The 14,419-nt window shown below is 52.4% G+C and overlaps 1 protein-coding gene across 1 annotated transcript in view; it reads left to right on the forward strand.

Annotated features, from left to right (window-relative positions):
• The window catches only part of FBXL2 (F-box and leucine rich repeat protein 2), a 393,398-nt gene that overhangs the window by 224,638 nt on the left and 154,341 nt on the right, over positions 1–14,419 (forward strand). Inside the window, exon 10 of the mRNA XM_085607622.1 lies at positions 11,891–12,021. Within this exon, the coding sequence (XP_085463748.1) occupies positions 11,891–12,021 (131 nt within the window). The remainder of the gene's footprint in view (positions 1–11,890; positions 12,022–14,419) is intronic.

Consider the following 14,419-nt stretch of genomic DNA (forward strand, 5'->3'; position numbering starts at 1 on the left):
GTAGAGTTTGTGGCGGAGGCAGGATTCCTCCGTTTGGGGTAGGTGCGTCTCTTGTAGTGCTACGATATCTAGATGGTGATCTAAAATATATTTCTAAACCTTTTGTCTTTTCTATGGGGAGTTAGGGCCTTTAACATTCCAGGAGCCTACGGTGAGAACCATTCGTACTTGATTCGACTCCTCCGCCCGCTCATGGATCTATGAGTCCGTCTCCTCCCCCCTCAGTGAAACCTCGTAGTAGCAGTGAACCGGTGAATGGTGTTCGTGTAGGATGCATCTCAATTGAAGCGTAACTGCCCAGAAGTCCAATAAAAAAGCCGCCTCCAGCCTCTCTCCCCTCCCTCCCCAAAACAAAACGTAAATGAGAACATCGTGTTGGATCAGTGGTGATTGTCCAACAGTGGGTGGGGGATCCCACGTCGCCTTGACGGAGGGAAACTGTGACCAAGGTCCCGGCTCGCTCCCCCAACGGACAATCGAAAGAGTGCAGGACACCCCATATACTCATTCTGGCATCGGCGTCTAGGCCGTGCGTTCGAATACCCCCCTCCACGTGGAGGAAGAGCAAGCGTGTCTGTCTGTATCGCCTGGCTTGCTATTGCATCAAAGTGGAAGGCGTATCATCCTGAAGCAGCATGCACTTGTAGGTCCACCCCAACTGCAGGCTTATATCGTGGTCTTGCCCCTCAGTAGTAAAGGTCTAAAGAGCTAACTCACAAGATCATGTTCTCCGGTAGTGGCACAGGGTTGTTAAGTGTGACCCTGCCATGGGGTGTGGAGGCACCTCCCGACTGGAGGTCCTCCCCAGTCGCATCAAAGCCGCATCCAGTGACACGCACTCTGGCCAAAGGATGCTGCCGTTGTGCACGAGCAGATTAAATCATCTGTGAGTTCCTCGAGAGCTTGTGGACCACTGTAATGTGGAGGAGCCTTTGAACCCTGTGTCTTGCCCCGTGTGGAGTCGGAGTCTTCTGTGGAGAGACTCAGAGCCAGTCCCTCCTTTAGATCAGCCACATGTTGCTGTTTGTTATGGTACTCAAAGCTTAGGCCGAACGGGTAGGTCCAGCGGTATCGAATCTTGTCGTCGCGCAGCTTGGAGGTGATAGGCCGGAATTGTTGTCGGCGTGCCAATGTCGCCAGTGCTAGGTCTTGATAAACGGAGCAGGAGTGGTCCTGGAAGGAGACAGAGCCTTTCTTGCGAGCCACCAGAAGCACCGCCTGTTTCACTTTGTAGGAGTGGAATTTTTCAAGGACATCCCTTGGTCTCTGGCGTCCACCAGATGCGATGCTCCCAACTCGATGCACTCGGTTGAGCTTGAGCATCTGCGGGCTGATGATCTCAGCGAAGAGGCCCTCCAGGAACACCTCAAGGTGGGTCCCTCCGCCCCTTCCTCCAGGTCCCGGATTCTCAGGTTCTCTCAGCATGCCCTGTTCTCTAGGTCTTCTGCTTTCAATTGGGTTTGGCAGAGTTGATCTTGGAGATTGAGCACCGTGTCGTGCATCTCGGTTGTTTGTTTTTCCACTTCCTTAGTATGTGTCTCCAATTTCACCACTCTAGTGCCCACTGAGTCCACGTCGCGTTGGAGGTCGGTCAGCCGTGCGTTGAGGTCAGACTTCAGTTGGTCGATAGAGGTTTGGATGTCATGGCGGAGCTCCCTCCTCAATTCCTCTTTAAAATCTTGCAAGGATGACATAAGGTCTTCCTTGGTGAGAGCCATAGCTGTCATCCCTTTGTCGCGGTCCACAGAACGGTGTTTGTCTGCTGGTGGGAATAAGCTTGAGACTTTATTAGAGGTTCTAGTCACTGTCTTCTTTGGCGGCATTGAGGCTGACCCAGCCTGCCCTCCGCCGTGTCGGTGCTGGGAAACTTGGGTGTGGGGACTGGGCTATACAGTATCCCCTGTCAGTTGGTCAACCAGGAGCCCGGCCGTTGTAAGTTATTCGGGACCTTTACCGAATGCAATCTTTACGTGGCGGTGACTTCCCAGTGGGTCTTGGAATCGGGGGCAGAGTCTATGAATTAGATCTCCACGGCGTGTTCAGGGCGTCCAAATGCAGTGTGTGACGCGAGGTTTCTCAGCTTGGGTGGGCTGCTCAAGTGTGCCACTGGCGGGGCACTATCATGCTCAGTGTAGAAGAAGACCCGTGGCAGGCGGCGGCCGCTTTTGGGGGGATGATAGGCGGGACGCTGCTATAGGAATCGGAGCTAGAGCCTCTGGGGACAGCTCCGATGGAGCAGTGCAAAGAATCAGTGTACCCACTCCACAAGTGCCAGCAGTAGGGAGCATTCAGCGGTAGAGGCAGTGTCCGTTATGAGCCTGGCCGCCATCTTTAGGTCAGGCGCGTCTTTCCGAAGTGGCAGAGAAAGGAGCAGAGGATGATTCACCCCTTGAACAGGCCACCGTCGTAGCTCACCGCCGCAGTCCAGGCACACTACCTCTCCAGGAAGCCTCCGGTCACCCGCCCCGCCCACACAGATCTTACCGGGGCAGGGGCCGTCACCGCGTCACTTCAATGGGTGCACTTGACAGCGCACTTTGCATCCTAGGTACGCGGCGGCACAGCGGGAGGCAGATTGTATCAGTAGACGCCAGTGGCGGGGTCACAGTGCCAGGGCCCCCCGCTCCATTCACTCCGACGTGATGTGAAGAGCGGCGGCCGCCATTTTGACCCGCTCCATGGGCTTCGCGGCCAGGTCACCGTCTGGCTCCCAGGGACGCTCATGGTTCTGCGGCAGCCCCAAGTCTGGATCCATCAGGAGAGGACCTTCTGTGCAGGTAGGGCGTCGAAGAAGAGCAGAATTATGACCGGGACACCAGCGTAGCCCGAGAGCTGATACGGATTAAGTCCGGTCGGCCATCTTGCCCGGCCACACCTGCGCTCTGCTTTTAAAAAGGAAACGGTGTGCTTAGCTCGAGCACATTGCCAAGGCCTAATGATATATTGTGCAAAGCTGTGAACTCATTGCTGCGATTTGGGTTCAAAATGATACAAGTAGTGTGCCTCGTTTTAACTAAGTGAAATGTTAAGATTATAGTAGATTGTGACAGCCTTCCTTAAGAGTTTGCCCATTCTCATTGCAAGATGACTAGAAGGATTGCTGCGTCAAACGTTCGTGCCAGCAATCGTTCTACAACTCACATCACCCACGAATAGCATAAAAGGCCAATTTTTTTAAAACATGGTTACATATCTTTAACTTTTAATAAACAATAACATCAACTTTGTAACTACGGCACAATCCAATACCCGGCACATCATGTGGCCACTGACCTCTCACACCAACTTCCATTCCCCAAACATCATACCTTGTTCCATCCTACACTGCTCCGATCCTTACATCCTTGCCATCTCCCCAGGTTCGCTTTCTTTATCTCCCAAACACCCTCCCCTAATCTCACCCGTCACCTGACAAGGTACCGCCCACGGCTTTTTCTCCTGGGCTCCACTCTTCTTCCCCCTCGAGGGTGTGGAAGAGCCTGCATGTGACTCGCCACCCCACAAGACTTCTGCTAACTAACCCTGCAACCTGTCCGAACGTCAGAAAAACAACGCTATAATAAAAGACAAGTCCCCTGTTCCCTGACCACTTCAACTTGTAGGGTGGGTAGGCGGACAAACTTTTTACCTACCAACAAACCCTCCCCGGTGATGCACAGGGCCGGAAGAGGCAGATCACGCCTCTCCGGACACTTGTATGCTAATTCCCTAACCCGCTCCTTTCCCCCTACTCAACTAATCCCCACCCATGTCCTGTTTGGCGCACACCTACCCCTGGGGAAAAACTAGTCTGCAACATGCTTTTTCCAGGGGGCCATTATTGTACAAATACTGTGTCCAGCAATTAGTTTTCATGATTACTAGAAGATGAGAAAATCATACCAAGACCGTATGACTTTAGTACTAACTATTACTCCGAAATCCTAGGACTGCCTACCAGTGCTTCACCACACAGCAAAATCCTATCTCTATCAGCCACACTGGCCACATGAACAGAGGTGCGATGACATTTGCAGAAGACTCAACCAGTGAAACCAGCTTCCCAAGCAGTGACAAGTATATGATAGGTGGCAAAGACCAACTGTTCATCCTTGCACAGGAAGTGTTTGTCCTGTTTTCATCACCATGCCTGTCATCCATCAGCAATATATTTATCTTGTGTGTTTGTTATGGTACTTGACATTCATGCACTCCCTGTCCCTCATTCTGCAATCTGTGCACATTCTGTGCTACTAATAATACTCAGTTTAGATACCTGCTCGTATGCCTTTCTCATTTCTCTTCAGGAAAGTAGTATCACATCTAGGTCTTTTTGGATAAAGATCTTAAACACAGCTGAAGCATGAGGACTACATTTCCCAACTCATTATCACTTATGGCAGGTGACTATCTTGGGTGGGATGAGTCTATGGAGCCTATCCCAGATTTTCACATGCTGCTTTCAAGAACACACTTCCAGGGTGTGGTTGCACTCCTGTTATCTTGCACTGCAGTGCCTTGTTGAAAACTGCTTACAGTCTGCATCTGTGGCAGCAGCCCACTCCTGCTTTTGAGTAGCGTACACATTATGTGTTGGGGATCTTCTGGTGTGACTCGTTGTTCAGGAGGACAAGAACGGAGCTCATTTGTAGTGACTCCCCATTAATCTGTAGTATGCTCACATACTTCCATGTTCCAGTTCTCCAACTGTAACATTTCTGCTTGTACGCGCCTCATGTGCTAAGTTTAGGGAGACTGATAAACAGTTGAAAGACTACCACAAAACTTCAGTACAGGCTCTTGTGAAACTATTATGTCATTTGTTCCACATAGAGTGTGACCTTTAGAAAGTCAAAAGGGACATCGTCTGCATGTGATTTTGTGCTCAGCCAACACAGCCCACAAAATAGTTTTGATGACAATGAATCCTACCTCTTCAGGCTCTTCACCCAGATGTGCCTTACTTTATCCATAAATTGAATGCCTCAATCCTCAAACTCCTGCCCCTCCCACAGAAGTTAATACCCACCATCAATACGTTGTGGAGTCCAAAACAACTAAAACATAAATATTACGCCTTTCAGCTTCTGGTGTCCACAAAATAAGACTATTGTTGTGGCTTAAAATTATAGTGGTGTATTAAGTGCCCAGAACACTTGCTGTCAGTTGGTTCTACGTCATGCATGATGTCATCAGTCAATAGTCAATTAGTGGAGATTTGTAGTTTAGTATTTCTAGCATAACTATGGGTCTAAGTACTTTTGTGCAAATGTTCTTGGATTGAAAACTCATTTGAAAACACTAATGATTATTGGATTATTTAGCCGATCAGAATATTCTCAAGATTCGTGAATGATTGTACACATCTGAATTTTACTTTATGATAAATGAGCGAGTCATGGTGCAAGGCACACACCGTTCTAGGGCAGATAGAGAGATCCATACACCACTTCTTTGTCTTTTTATTCACCTCATCCAAGCACTCATGTGCCCTTCTTGTTTTGTCCAGCCCTTTATCCTTCAATGTACTCTGTTTTGAGGATTATTACTGCCTAGGGACTTAAATGTTGATTATTGCCTGTTGCTATTGTAGATCACCACCAACTTGGAATGTTATGCTCATCTGAAAGAAACCCGTTCGTTAGATTCCTTACCTTAGAATATCCCCAGGCATCAGGCTGGATCCGGAAAGATTTTTCGTCAGCAGTACCCTGCGCGTCGTCTGCGGCTCCGCGTCCGTCGTGGCGTCGTGATCGCCGGGATGACGTCATCGGAGTACTTAGACGTCACCCTCGCGCGCTGACGTCCGTTCTTTTTTCCACGCCAGCAAGCGCAGATCTGGGAAGAGCGTACCCTTAGTAATTTTTTGACTGACTATTTGGACATTTTTGTCTATCTTTTTCGAGTCGACTTTGACTCCTGGTGCCGGTAGGGATGCCCGGGTTCAAGCCGTGTGATGTCTGTCACCGACTGATGTCGGTGACGGACCCCCACCATCGGTGTCTCTACTGTCTTGGGGCCGACCACGATGACAAGTCGTGCCCCGACTGCCAGGCCTTGACCTCGAAAGCTAGGCTCGAGCGGTCCTGCAAGCTCCTCGAGATCCGGCAGTCTGCTCCGCGCCGCTCGAGGTCCCGGTCGAGGAGGAAGTCGAGAGACCGGTCGTGGAGCCGCAGTCATCACTGCTCGTCAGGATCCAAGTCCTCGCACTCAGGTAAGTCGAGGGATGGCAAAAAGATGTCGAAGAAGTGACATCGCTCTTCTGACTCCCCTCGCCGGTCATGCGACTCAGCAGAGGGTTCGGGTGGCACCACCTGCGCGGCTACTCCGGAGCCGCAGGAGTTGCATCCGGCCCCACACCCTCCGGTCCCTGGGCCTCAATCGACTCCAGGCGAGATTCGAGACTTCCTCGTGGCCATGAGGAGTCTCTTTCCGTCGTCAAGGCCTGCTGGCGCGCCTCCGGGCCCCGCAGGTCTGACTGGGGGTCCTAGCGAGCTGGCGGCTTCGGCCCGGGCGCCGTCGTCGACTTCGGTCCCTATGCCGCAGGTCCCCGTGGGATCCAGGCCTGGATCCTGGTCGATGCCAGTTGACTTCATGACTCCTCCGCTGGCGCCGACCCCCATGTTGCCGCTCCCGGTGCCATCCTCGGATGACTCCATCCCTAGTTTCAGTCCGGGTCCGGCATCGGAGTGGCGCCGCTCGGCGCCGTTTCCAGTGTTGATGGGTGAGCCTTTCACCTATGACCTGGCTCCGTCATTTCTGCCTGTTTACCAGGACACGGATGAAGGGGGGACTGGGAGGGGTCTGAGGACCCTCTGGCACAGCAGTGCCAGTTAAGTCAGTACTGGGCAGATGAGCTGGGGGATGCCAGTGGTCTAGACACTTCGCCTGACACTGGTTTCATCTCTCCTCCTCCTGTGGCTACGGAGGAGGGAGTGACTTATGCTGTGGTGCTGCGCAGGGCGGCCCAGACCTGGCACCTGGAGCTCCCTGCAGCGGCCGTGAGGACTAACCTCCTCACTGAGGTGCTTCAACCGCCAGTAAGCTCTTCGGAGCCTCTGCTGCAGTTTAATGAGGCCCTCACCAATGTTCTGATGGGCACTTGATCCAAGCCCTCCACAGTCTCTCCTGTGGATCGGAACGTGGCCCGGTGACACCGCCCAGCTCTGGGCGACCCCAGCTTTCTGTCCGTACCCCCCACCCCTGAGAGTCTAGTTATCCAGGCCTCCACGTCCCAAGCCGCCTTCCTGTCCGCACCTCCGGATCGGGAATCCAAAAGGATGGAGCAGTTTGGCAAGAAACTGTTTTCCTCCCTCTGGGGTTGCGGTCCATTAATACTGCGTGCCTTTTGGACCGTTACACCCACTCTCTGTGGGATACGGTGGCAGACGTGCTGCCCCAGTGTCCAGAGGAGGCCAGGACACTGCTCGCCCAGGCTCTTGCTGAGGGGGCGTGATGCAGCACGTTATTCTATCCGATGTGGACTTGACACCACGGACTCGCTGGGTAGAGCGATTGCAACGATGGTGGTGATTCATCGTCACGCCTGGCTGAGGTCCACAAACTTTTCAGGGGATGTCCAGAGCACTCATATGGACATGCCCTTTGATGGGCGTCGCCTTTTTGGCGACAAAGCAGATAGTGCGCTGGAGCGCTTTATGGACTCCAGGGCTACGGCCAAGTCCTTGGGCCTGTCTGCCCAGCACCAGCAAACTTATGCTTTTCGCCCCTTTCGTGGCCAAGGAATGGGTGCCCCAGCTCGTTCGTCCAGCCGCAGACCCAGCCTCAACGCGGACGTGGATTCCGCCGTGGCTGAGCGTGGGACAGAGAACCGGTCAGTCCACATCTGCTCCCGCAGCATCTGCCTCAAAGCCTTCCTAGTCCGAGTTTTCAGGCCCATTCCACGCCAGTGGGAGGCAGAGTTCACCATCACCTGCTCCACTGGCGTACCATCACTTCGGACAGGTGTGTGCTGCAAATCGTCCGAAGGGGCTACTCCCTCCCCTTCGAGGCGACCCCTCCAGCCATGCCACCGCAGTACTACCGCATGTCAGGGGATCACTTGCAACTTCTGCAGGAGGAAGTTATGGCCCTCTTGGTCAAGGGGGCCATCAAGTGCGTTCCTGGCCCAGAAGTAGGACGGGGTTGTTACTCCCACTACTTTCTGGTTCCCAAGAAGGGCAAAGGGGGCCTATGCCCTATCTTGGACCTCAGGCGCGTCAACGCCTTCCTCCGGAAGGAGAAGTTCAAGATGCTGACTTTAGCTCAGGTTCTGGCTGCCCTAGACCCTGGAGACTGGATGGTAGCATTGGACTTGCAGGACGCTTATTTCCACAACCCCATCCTGCCTGTGCACCCGGTGTTACCTGCGGTTCACGGTAAGCCACGAGCACTTTCAGTTTACCGTGCTCCCCTTCGGCCTCACCAGTGCCCCTCCGTGTGTTCACGAAAGTGATGGTGATGGTTGCAGCTCATCTGCGCAGATTAGGGGTTCCAGTCTTTCCCTATCTCGACGACTGGTTGTTGAAGGCGGGCTCGCCCCGAACAGTCGTCTCCCACCTCCAGACTACGGCCGACCTCCTGCATTTGCAGGGGTTCTCCATCAACGTGCCGAAGTCACATCTGAGTCCCTCCTAGAAGCTCCTCTTCCTTGGAGCGGTTCTGGACTCGGCGCAGTTTCGGGTCTATCCTCCCGAACAGCGGGTTCTGGATATTCAGGCTCCGATTCCGATCTTTCAGCCTTTATCCCGAGTTTCGGTCAGGATGGCCCTACAACTGCTGGGTCTGATGGACTCCTGCTGGTACATCACGCTAGGTGGCGGATGCAGGCTCTGCAGTGGGACTTGAAGTTTCAGTGGGCACAACATCAGGGCAACCTGTCCAACCACGTCCTGATCTCGGAGGGCACTGCAAGACAGTTGCAGTGGTGGCTCACGGACCACGATTGAGTCAGTGGCAGATCCCTCTCCCTACCCCAACCGGAGCACTGAGTGGTGACGGATGCGTCCCTCCTGGGATGGGGGGGCCACATGGGAGAGGCGGAGATCAGAGGCCTCTGGTCTCCGGCAGACTCCCGGCTCCATATCAACCTATTGGAGCTGCAGGCGATCTGGCTTGCACTGAAGGCATTCCTTCCCTCTGTCCGGGGAAGTGTAGGGCAGGTGTTCACGGAAAACACCGCCATGTGGTATTGCAACAAACAGGGCGGAGTGGGGTCGTGGACCCTTTGTCAGGAGACTCTGCGCCTCTGGACATGGCTGGAACATCAGGGCATCACCCTGGTTGTTCAACACCTGGCGGGCTCTCTGATAGCCAGGGCGGACTAACTCAGCCACCGGTGCATGATGGATCACGAGTGGCGTCTGAACTCGGACGTGGCGCAAGCCCTCTTTCGGCAGTGGGGAGAGCCTTGGTTAGATCTAGTCGCCACTGAAGAGAACGCGCAATGTCATCAGTTCTGCGTGTTGGAATTTCCGAGCTGCACTCGCTCGGAGACGCTTTTCGTCACGAGTGGAGTTGCGGTCTGTTATACGCCTTTCCGCCTATACCACTTCTGCCCAGAGTGCTGAAGAAGATCAGGCGCGACCGGGCTGAAGTCATCCTTGTGGCTCCGGATTGGGCACGAAGATACTGGTATCCCGAGCTACTCAGTCTGTCAATCGATCCCCCGATTCGACTGCCTCTTCAGGAGGACCTTCTGTCGCAGCAGCAGGGGACGGTCCTCCACCCGAACCTGTCCAGCCTCCACCTCCATGCGTGGACATTGAGCGGTGGCAGTTGATGCCATTTGACTTGCCTCCTGAAGTCTGTGATGTCATTCTGGCAGCCAGGCGTCCTTCCACTAAAACGGTATATGCCTGCAGGTGGAACAAATTTGTGGCAGGGTGCACAGCAAAGGCTGTGGATCCCCTTTCCGCCCCTCTTTCTGAGGTTCTCCTCTTTCTTCTCTCCCTGGCCCAGCAGGGCTCTGCTCTGGGCACCAACAAGGGATATCTTTCAGCTGTTTCAGCCTTCTTGAGGCTTCCTGATCAGCCTTCTCTTTTCAAGTCGCCTGTAGTTAATAGACTCTTAAAAGGCATTACTCACATGTTTCCTCCTGTTCCCTTTGTAATGCATCAGTGGGATTCGAATCTGGTGTTAACTTATCTTATGTGCGCTCCCTTTGAGCCACTTCGTAACTGTACTCTTCGTCTTCTGACTCTCAAGACTGCTTTCCTGGTTGCCATCACTTCTGCCAGAAGAGTGAGTGAGCTCCAGGCTCTTTCTTCTAAACCTCCTTTCCTCTCTGTCCATCAGGACAAGGTTGTTCTGAGGACTCGCCCTTCTTTTCTTCCTATAGTGGTTACTGCCTTTCACATCGGGCAGTGCGTTACCTTATCCACCTTCTTTCCGCCTCCTCATCCTTCGAAAGAGGAAGAGAGGCTCCACCGTCTGGACCCAAAACGTGCGCGCTCCTTCTATCTGCATCGCACTAAACAGTTCCGGGTGGACGACCAACTCTTCGTTGGCTACGTGGGCGCTAAGAAGGGGCGGGCAGTGCACAAGCGAACCATCTCTCGGTGGGTCGTTTTGTACATTAAGGTCTGTTATTCCTTGGCTAAGAAGGATCCTCCTGTGGGGCTGAGGGCCCATTCCACTCGGGCCACAGCGGCTACTACTGCCTTGGGACGGGGAGTCCCTCTGCAGGACATTTGTCAGGCAGCAACGTTGACCTCGCTGCACACGTTTGGCAAGCATTACTGCCTGGACAGCCAAGTCCGGAGAGACAGCTTCTTTGGCCGTTCCGTTCTCCAGGACTTCCTGGTGTGATCTTGGTTCGCAGACCCACCACCGGGGTTGTTATTGCTGGGGTATCTATTCTAAGGTAAGGAATCTAACTAATGTGTTTCTTTCAGATGTACAAGTTACTTACCTTCTGTAACAATATATCTGTAAGAAACATTAGTTAGTTAGATTCCTTACCGCCTCACCCATCCTCCCCGTTCTGCGAACCGATATCTAGGGTTAGGGTCATCCCTTTCAGGGCCCTAGTTTCATGGCATCCGTGTCGGTTTCTTGCATGGCTCTGCGTTACTGGCGCGGAAAGCTATGTACAGAACTGACGTCAGCGCGCGAGGGCGGCATCGAAGTACTCCGACGACGCCATCCCGGCGATCACGACGCCGACGACAGACACGGAGCCACAGACGACGCCAACCGACGCACAAGGGTATTGCTGACGAAAAATCTTTTGGGATCCAGCCTGATGCCTGGGGATATTCTAAGGTAAGGAATCTAACGAACTAATATTTCTTACAGATATATCGTTACCGAAGGTAAGTAACTTGTGCTGTATTGTTTGTATCATTAACTCTCATTATGCCCGGTGCCTGCTTGCATGTGGGCCACTGAACACACATAGCTACCTATATTGCTCTGTCTGCATATTTTCATGAATGTTTGCTCAATCACTGGGTGTCTGGATATTCTGTGTCTCTGTGCATGTTTCATAAACCATACAGATGTCAAAATATGGCATTGGTTTTGCCAATCCTTGTTTCGGTTTCGTTGCTAAATGGAAGCTTTGTGTTTTTCCTTTCTCTTCCCAGGACTTGTTTCTGTGGTCCCAGAAGCTCTAATGCTACTCCTCTGCCATGCTTAAAGTTTTTATTATTATTTATTTATTTTCATGAGGGTGCATTTCTCGATATTAGATTTAACAAAACAAATACGTCTCGAAACGGTATAGTGTAGCAATGAAGTCAATGCTGTTAGAAGTAGATTTTGAGTCTTTTGTTGATGACAAATTCGACCTGTTGTCCTTCCAATTCAGTACACTCTGACATTGAATTGATTTCGAGACTGCTGTTGATTGTCTGAACTGCTGAAATAGACGTTTCTAAAGTGAGACAATCATGTTTTTGTTTTTCAGCTTATTTCCGATGAAGGGATTGTAAAGGTCTGCAGAGGATGTAACGACCTGCAGGCGCTGTGTGTTTCTGGGTGCAACAATCTAACCGATGCCTCTCTCATAGCCCTTGGCCTGAACTGTCCAAAGCTGAAGTATGTCTTCACTTTCATTTCCCAAAGCATTGTTTTTGTTTGCCGAGCACCATTCACATTATAGAATAGAAGCGTGTGAGATTGCGTCAGACAGTGGAAACATATATAAAGGTCTTTTATTTGTCAGTTCTTTTCTGTTTTGATTCAAGAAACCTCCTAAATATGCTGCTGTGTTGAACTGTGATCTTCTTGTAACCACAGGCCATCAGTGCTGTTATTGTGTTGTCACACCTAGCTTATAGCATTTAAAGTTTAATATAAATGTACAGAGCAACTGAGTTGACAATGTCAAGCTTTTCAAAGTAGGCCCCTACCCTTGACTACTACTTAAAACCAAAGCACAACAAAATGACTCATCTAAGTGTATTGCTAAAGCTGGACTCAAACATTCGGAATTATAATGCCACCTCTTAATAGTAATCATGTAATGAGGACGTAGCAGGCAGTAATTTGAAAGTATTCCCGTCATTACCTCCTCGTAGGCTTTCCTCGCCACATGAATAACAAAGTGAGCTTCAGCTCCACACCAGAACCCTCCAAAGCAAAAAGTTAGCCTCCCATACCTCCCATCCCTTCCCAATATGGCCGACCCCTTACACCCCATACCTATATAAGAGGCGGGCCGGCCCAGCCCTTCAGCCTGTTTTTTTGGTTCTGCGCACAATGTCTCTCCAGCTCCGCATTCATGTGAGTGGTTCCCGCTGTAGCAGGAACATGGGTCTAGGGTTGGTGGTCCTGCTCTAGCGGGCGCATAGGATCTAGGACCCTCCCGGGTCAAGAGTGGTGTTCGAGTCTCGGCAGGGAGCTCGACTCCCCGTGATTGGGGGTGATCACTTAGTCTCACATGCCAGAATTACACACTGGTTGGGTTTGGCTCTACTGCAACAGGTGCTCACGTAGGGTGCTCTGTTCCCTTCTGGTCGAGTTCGTGCTATAGGCATGTTGGACGGGGTGGGGTGCCAACGGTCCGTACTACGGCCACGCCCCCGTTTTCCTGTTGAGGTAGGGAGCTGTGTGGGATGGCTTCTTCCAGGTTCTCACGCTCCCTGCAGCGTTGTGTCCCGATAGGTTGTTCGTCGCGGGCTTGGTCGGAGATCCGCTGTGTTTTGTTAGGTCTGAGCTCCTCGGGGCTAATTGGGCTTACCCTTTGGCGGTGGGAGGGGTGCGGTTCCTGGTCCTCGCGCTGGTTTGTTCCTACCTCGGCTACAAGTGCTTCCGGCATTCCTGGTCCGGCATCTGGGGGTGTGGCCTGGCTCGTCCGGCTTCCTGCGTGGCCATTTCTCTCCCCGTTCCATTGTTGGCCGCAGCCTCTTTCGTTTCTCATGTTGGGGCACTTCCACGGTGGTAGTTCGGCTGCCATGTGGTATCCCATTCACGTATGCTGATGTTTTCCGGCTGGGGCATACGGCTTATGTATTACGCTGTGTCTGTTGGGTCTCGCCATGCCTTGGGGGCTTTTCAGTGGGTATGTGTTGGAATGATGTCTCCTTACACTCACATAGCTTTATTTTGGTGGCGAAGGCTCTCACCGAACGGGTGTTCTGAATCCTGACAGTCTGCTCCTCTCTTCTGCTGCTGTCGCGTGTCAGGTTCTTCCATGGTGTTGTGGTTAAGGTCTCTGACTCTTACTATTGGAGGACTGTGTTCGCATCCTGGTGTTTTGCGGGGTTGTGTTTTCTCACATAGTCACATCCTTCCAGTCTGGGTGTGGTTGCGTCTTTAGTTTCCCCCTATTTGTGCTGGTGTTGTGGACCTGTTTCAGAGCACAGTGTGTAGGGTGCGGATTACAGCTTTGGGCTTTAGGTACGTTGTTCCTATACGTACTACTTTGGGTGTCTTGCCGGCGGCATCGAGGTTCCATGTGTGCCTTGTCCCGTGCTCTTCAGGACGAAGCTTTGGGCCCTTCCCGGTGTGTTCTCGGTCTTTCGTTCTTCTATGGTTCCCGTAGTGGGTTCCGTTGTGGGGGTCATTCGCTCTTTGTGCACGGGCTGTATGGTTTGCCGTGGGTAGCAGGTACGTCGACCATTTACTCTTTGGGTTGTGTGTTCGTGTCTTGGTATTTTTTGCGGTCATTTCCGGGTGTTTCGCAGGGCCGTGGCTTCATTTTGTTTGCTGTGTTTGTCCCTGACTCCTTCTCCCCTTCCGGGCTTTGGGCTTGCGGTCCTTCCTTCCTGTATGCCGCTGGTCCTGCCTGCTCTCTATTTTTGTGCGGGGGCTGGCCTGGTTGGTTCCTGGGGGTGCGTCCACCTATTGGACTCTTGGATCTGTTGACTGCTGCATGTCTGAGGGAGACTGGCGGCGGTTGGCTCCTGTTCGTCATTCTCTGCACTGCCTCGGTGGTCACCATGTGGGCTTTTTGCTTCTGCTTCTGGAGGTATTGTCTTTTCCGGTCTGGGGC

Source organism: Triturus cristatus, chromosome 5_2, assembly GCF_964204655.1.
Source record: "Triturus cristatus chromosome 5_2, aTriCri1.1, whole genome shotgun sequence".
NCBI lineage: Eukaryota > Metazoa > Chordata > Amphibia > Caudata > Salamandridae > Triturus > Triturus cristatus.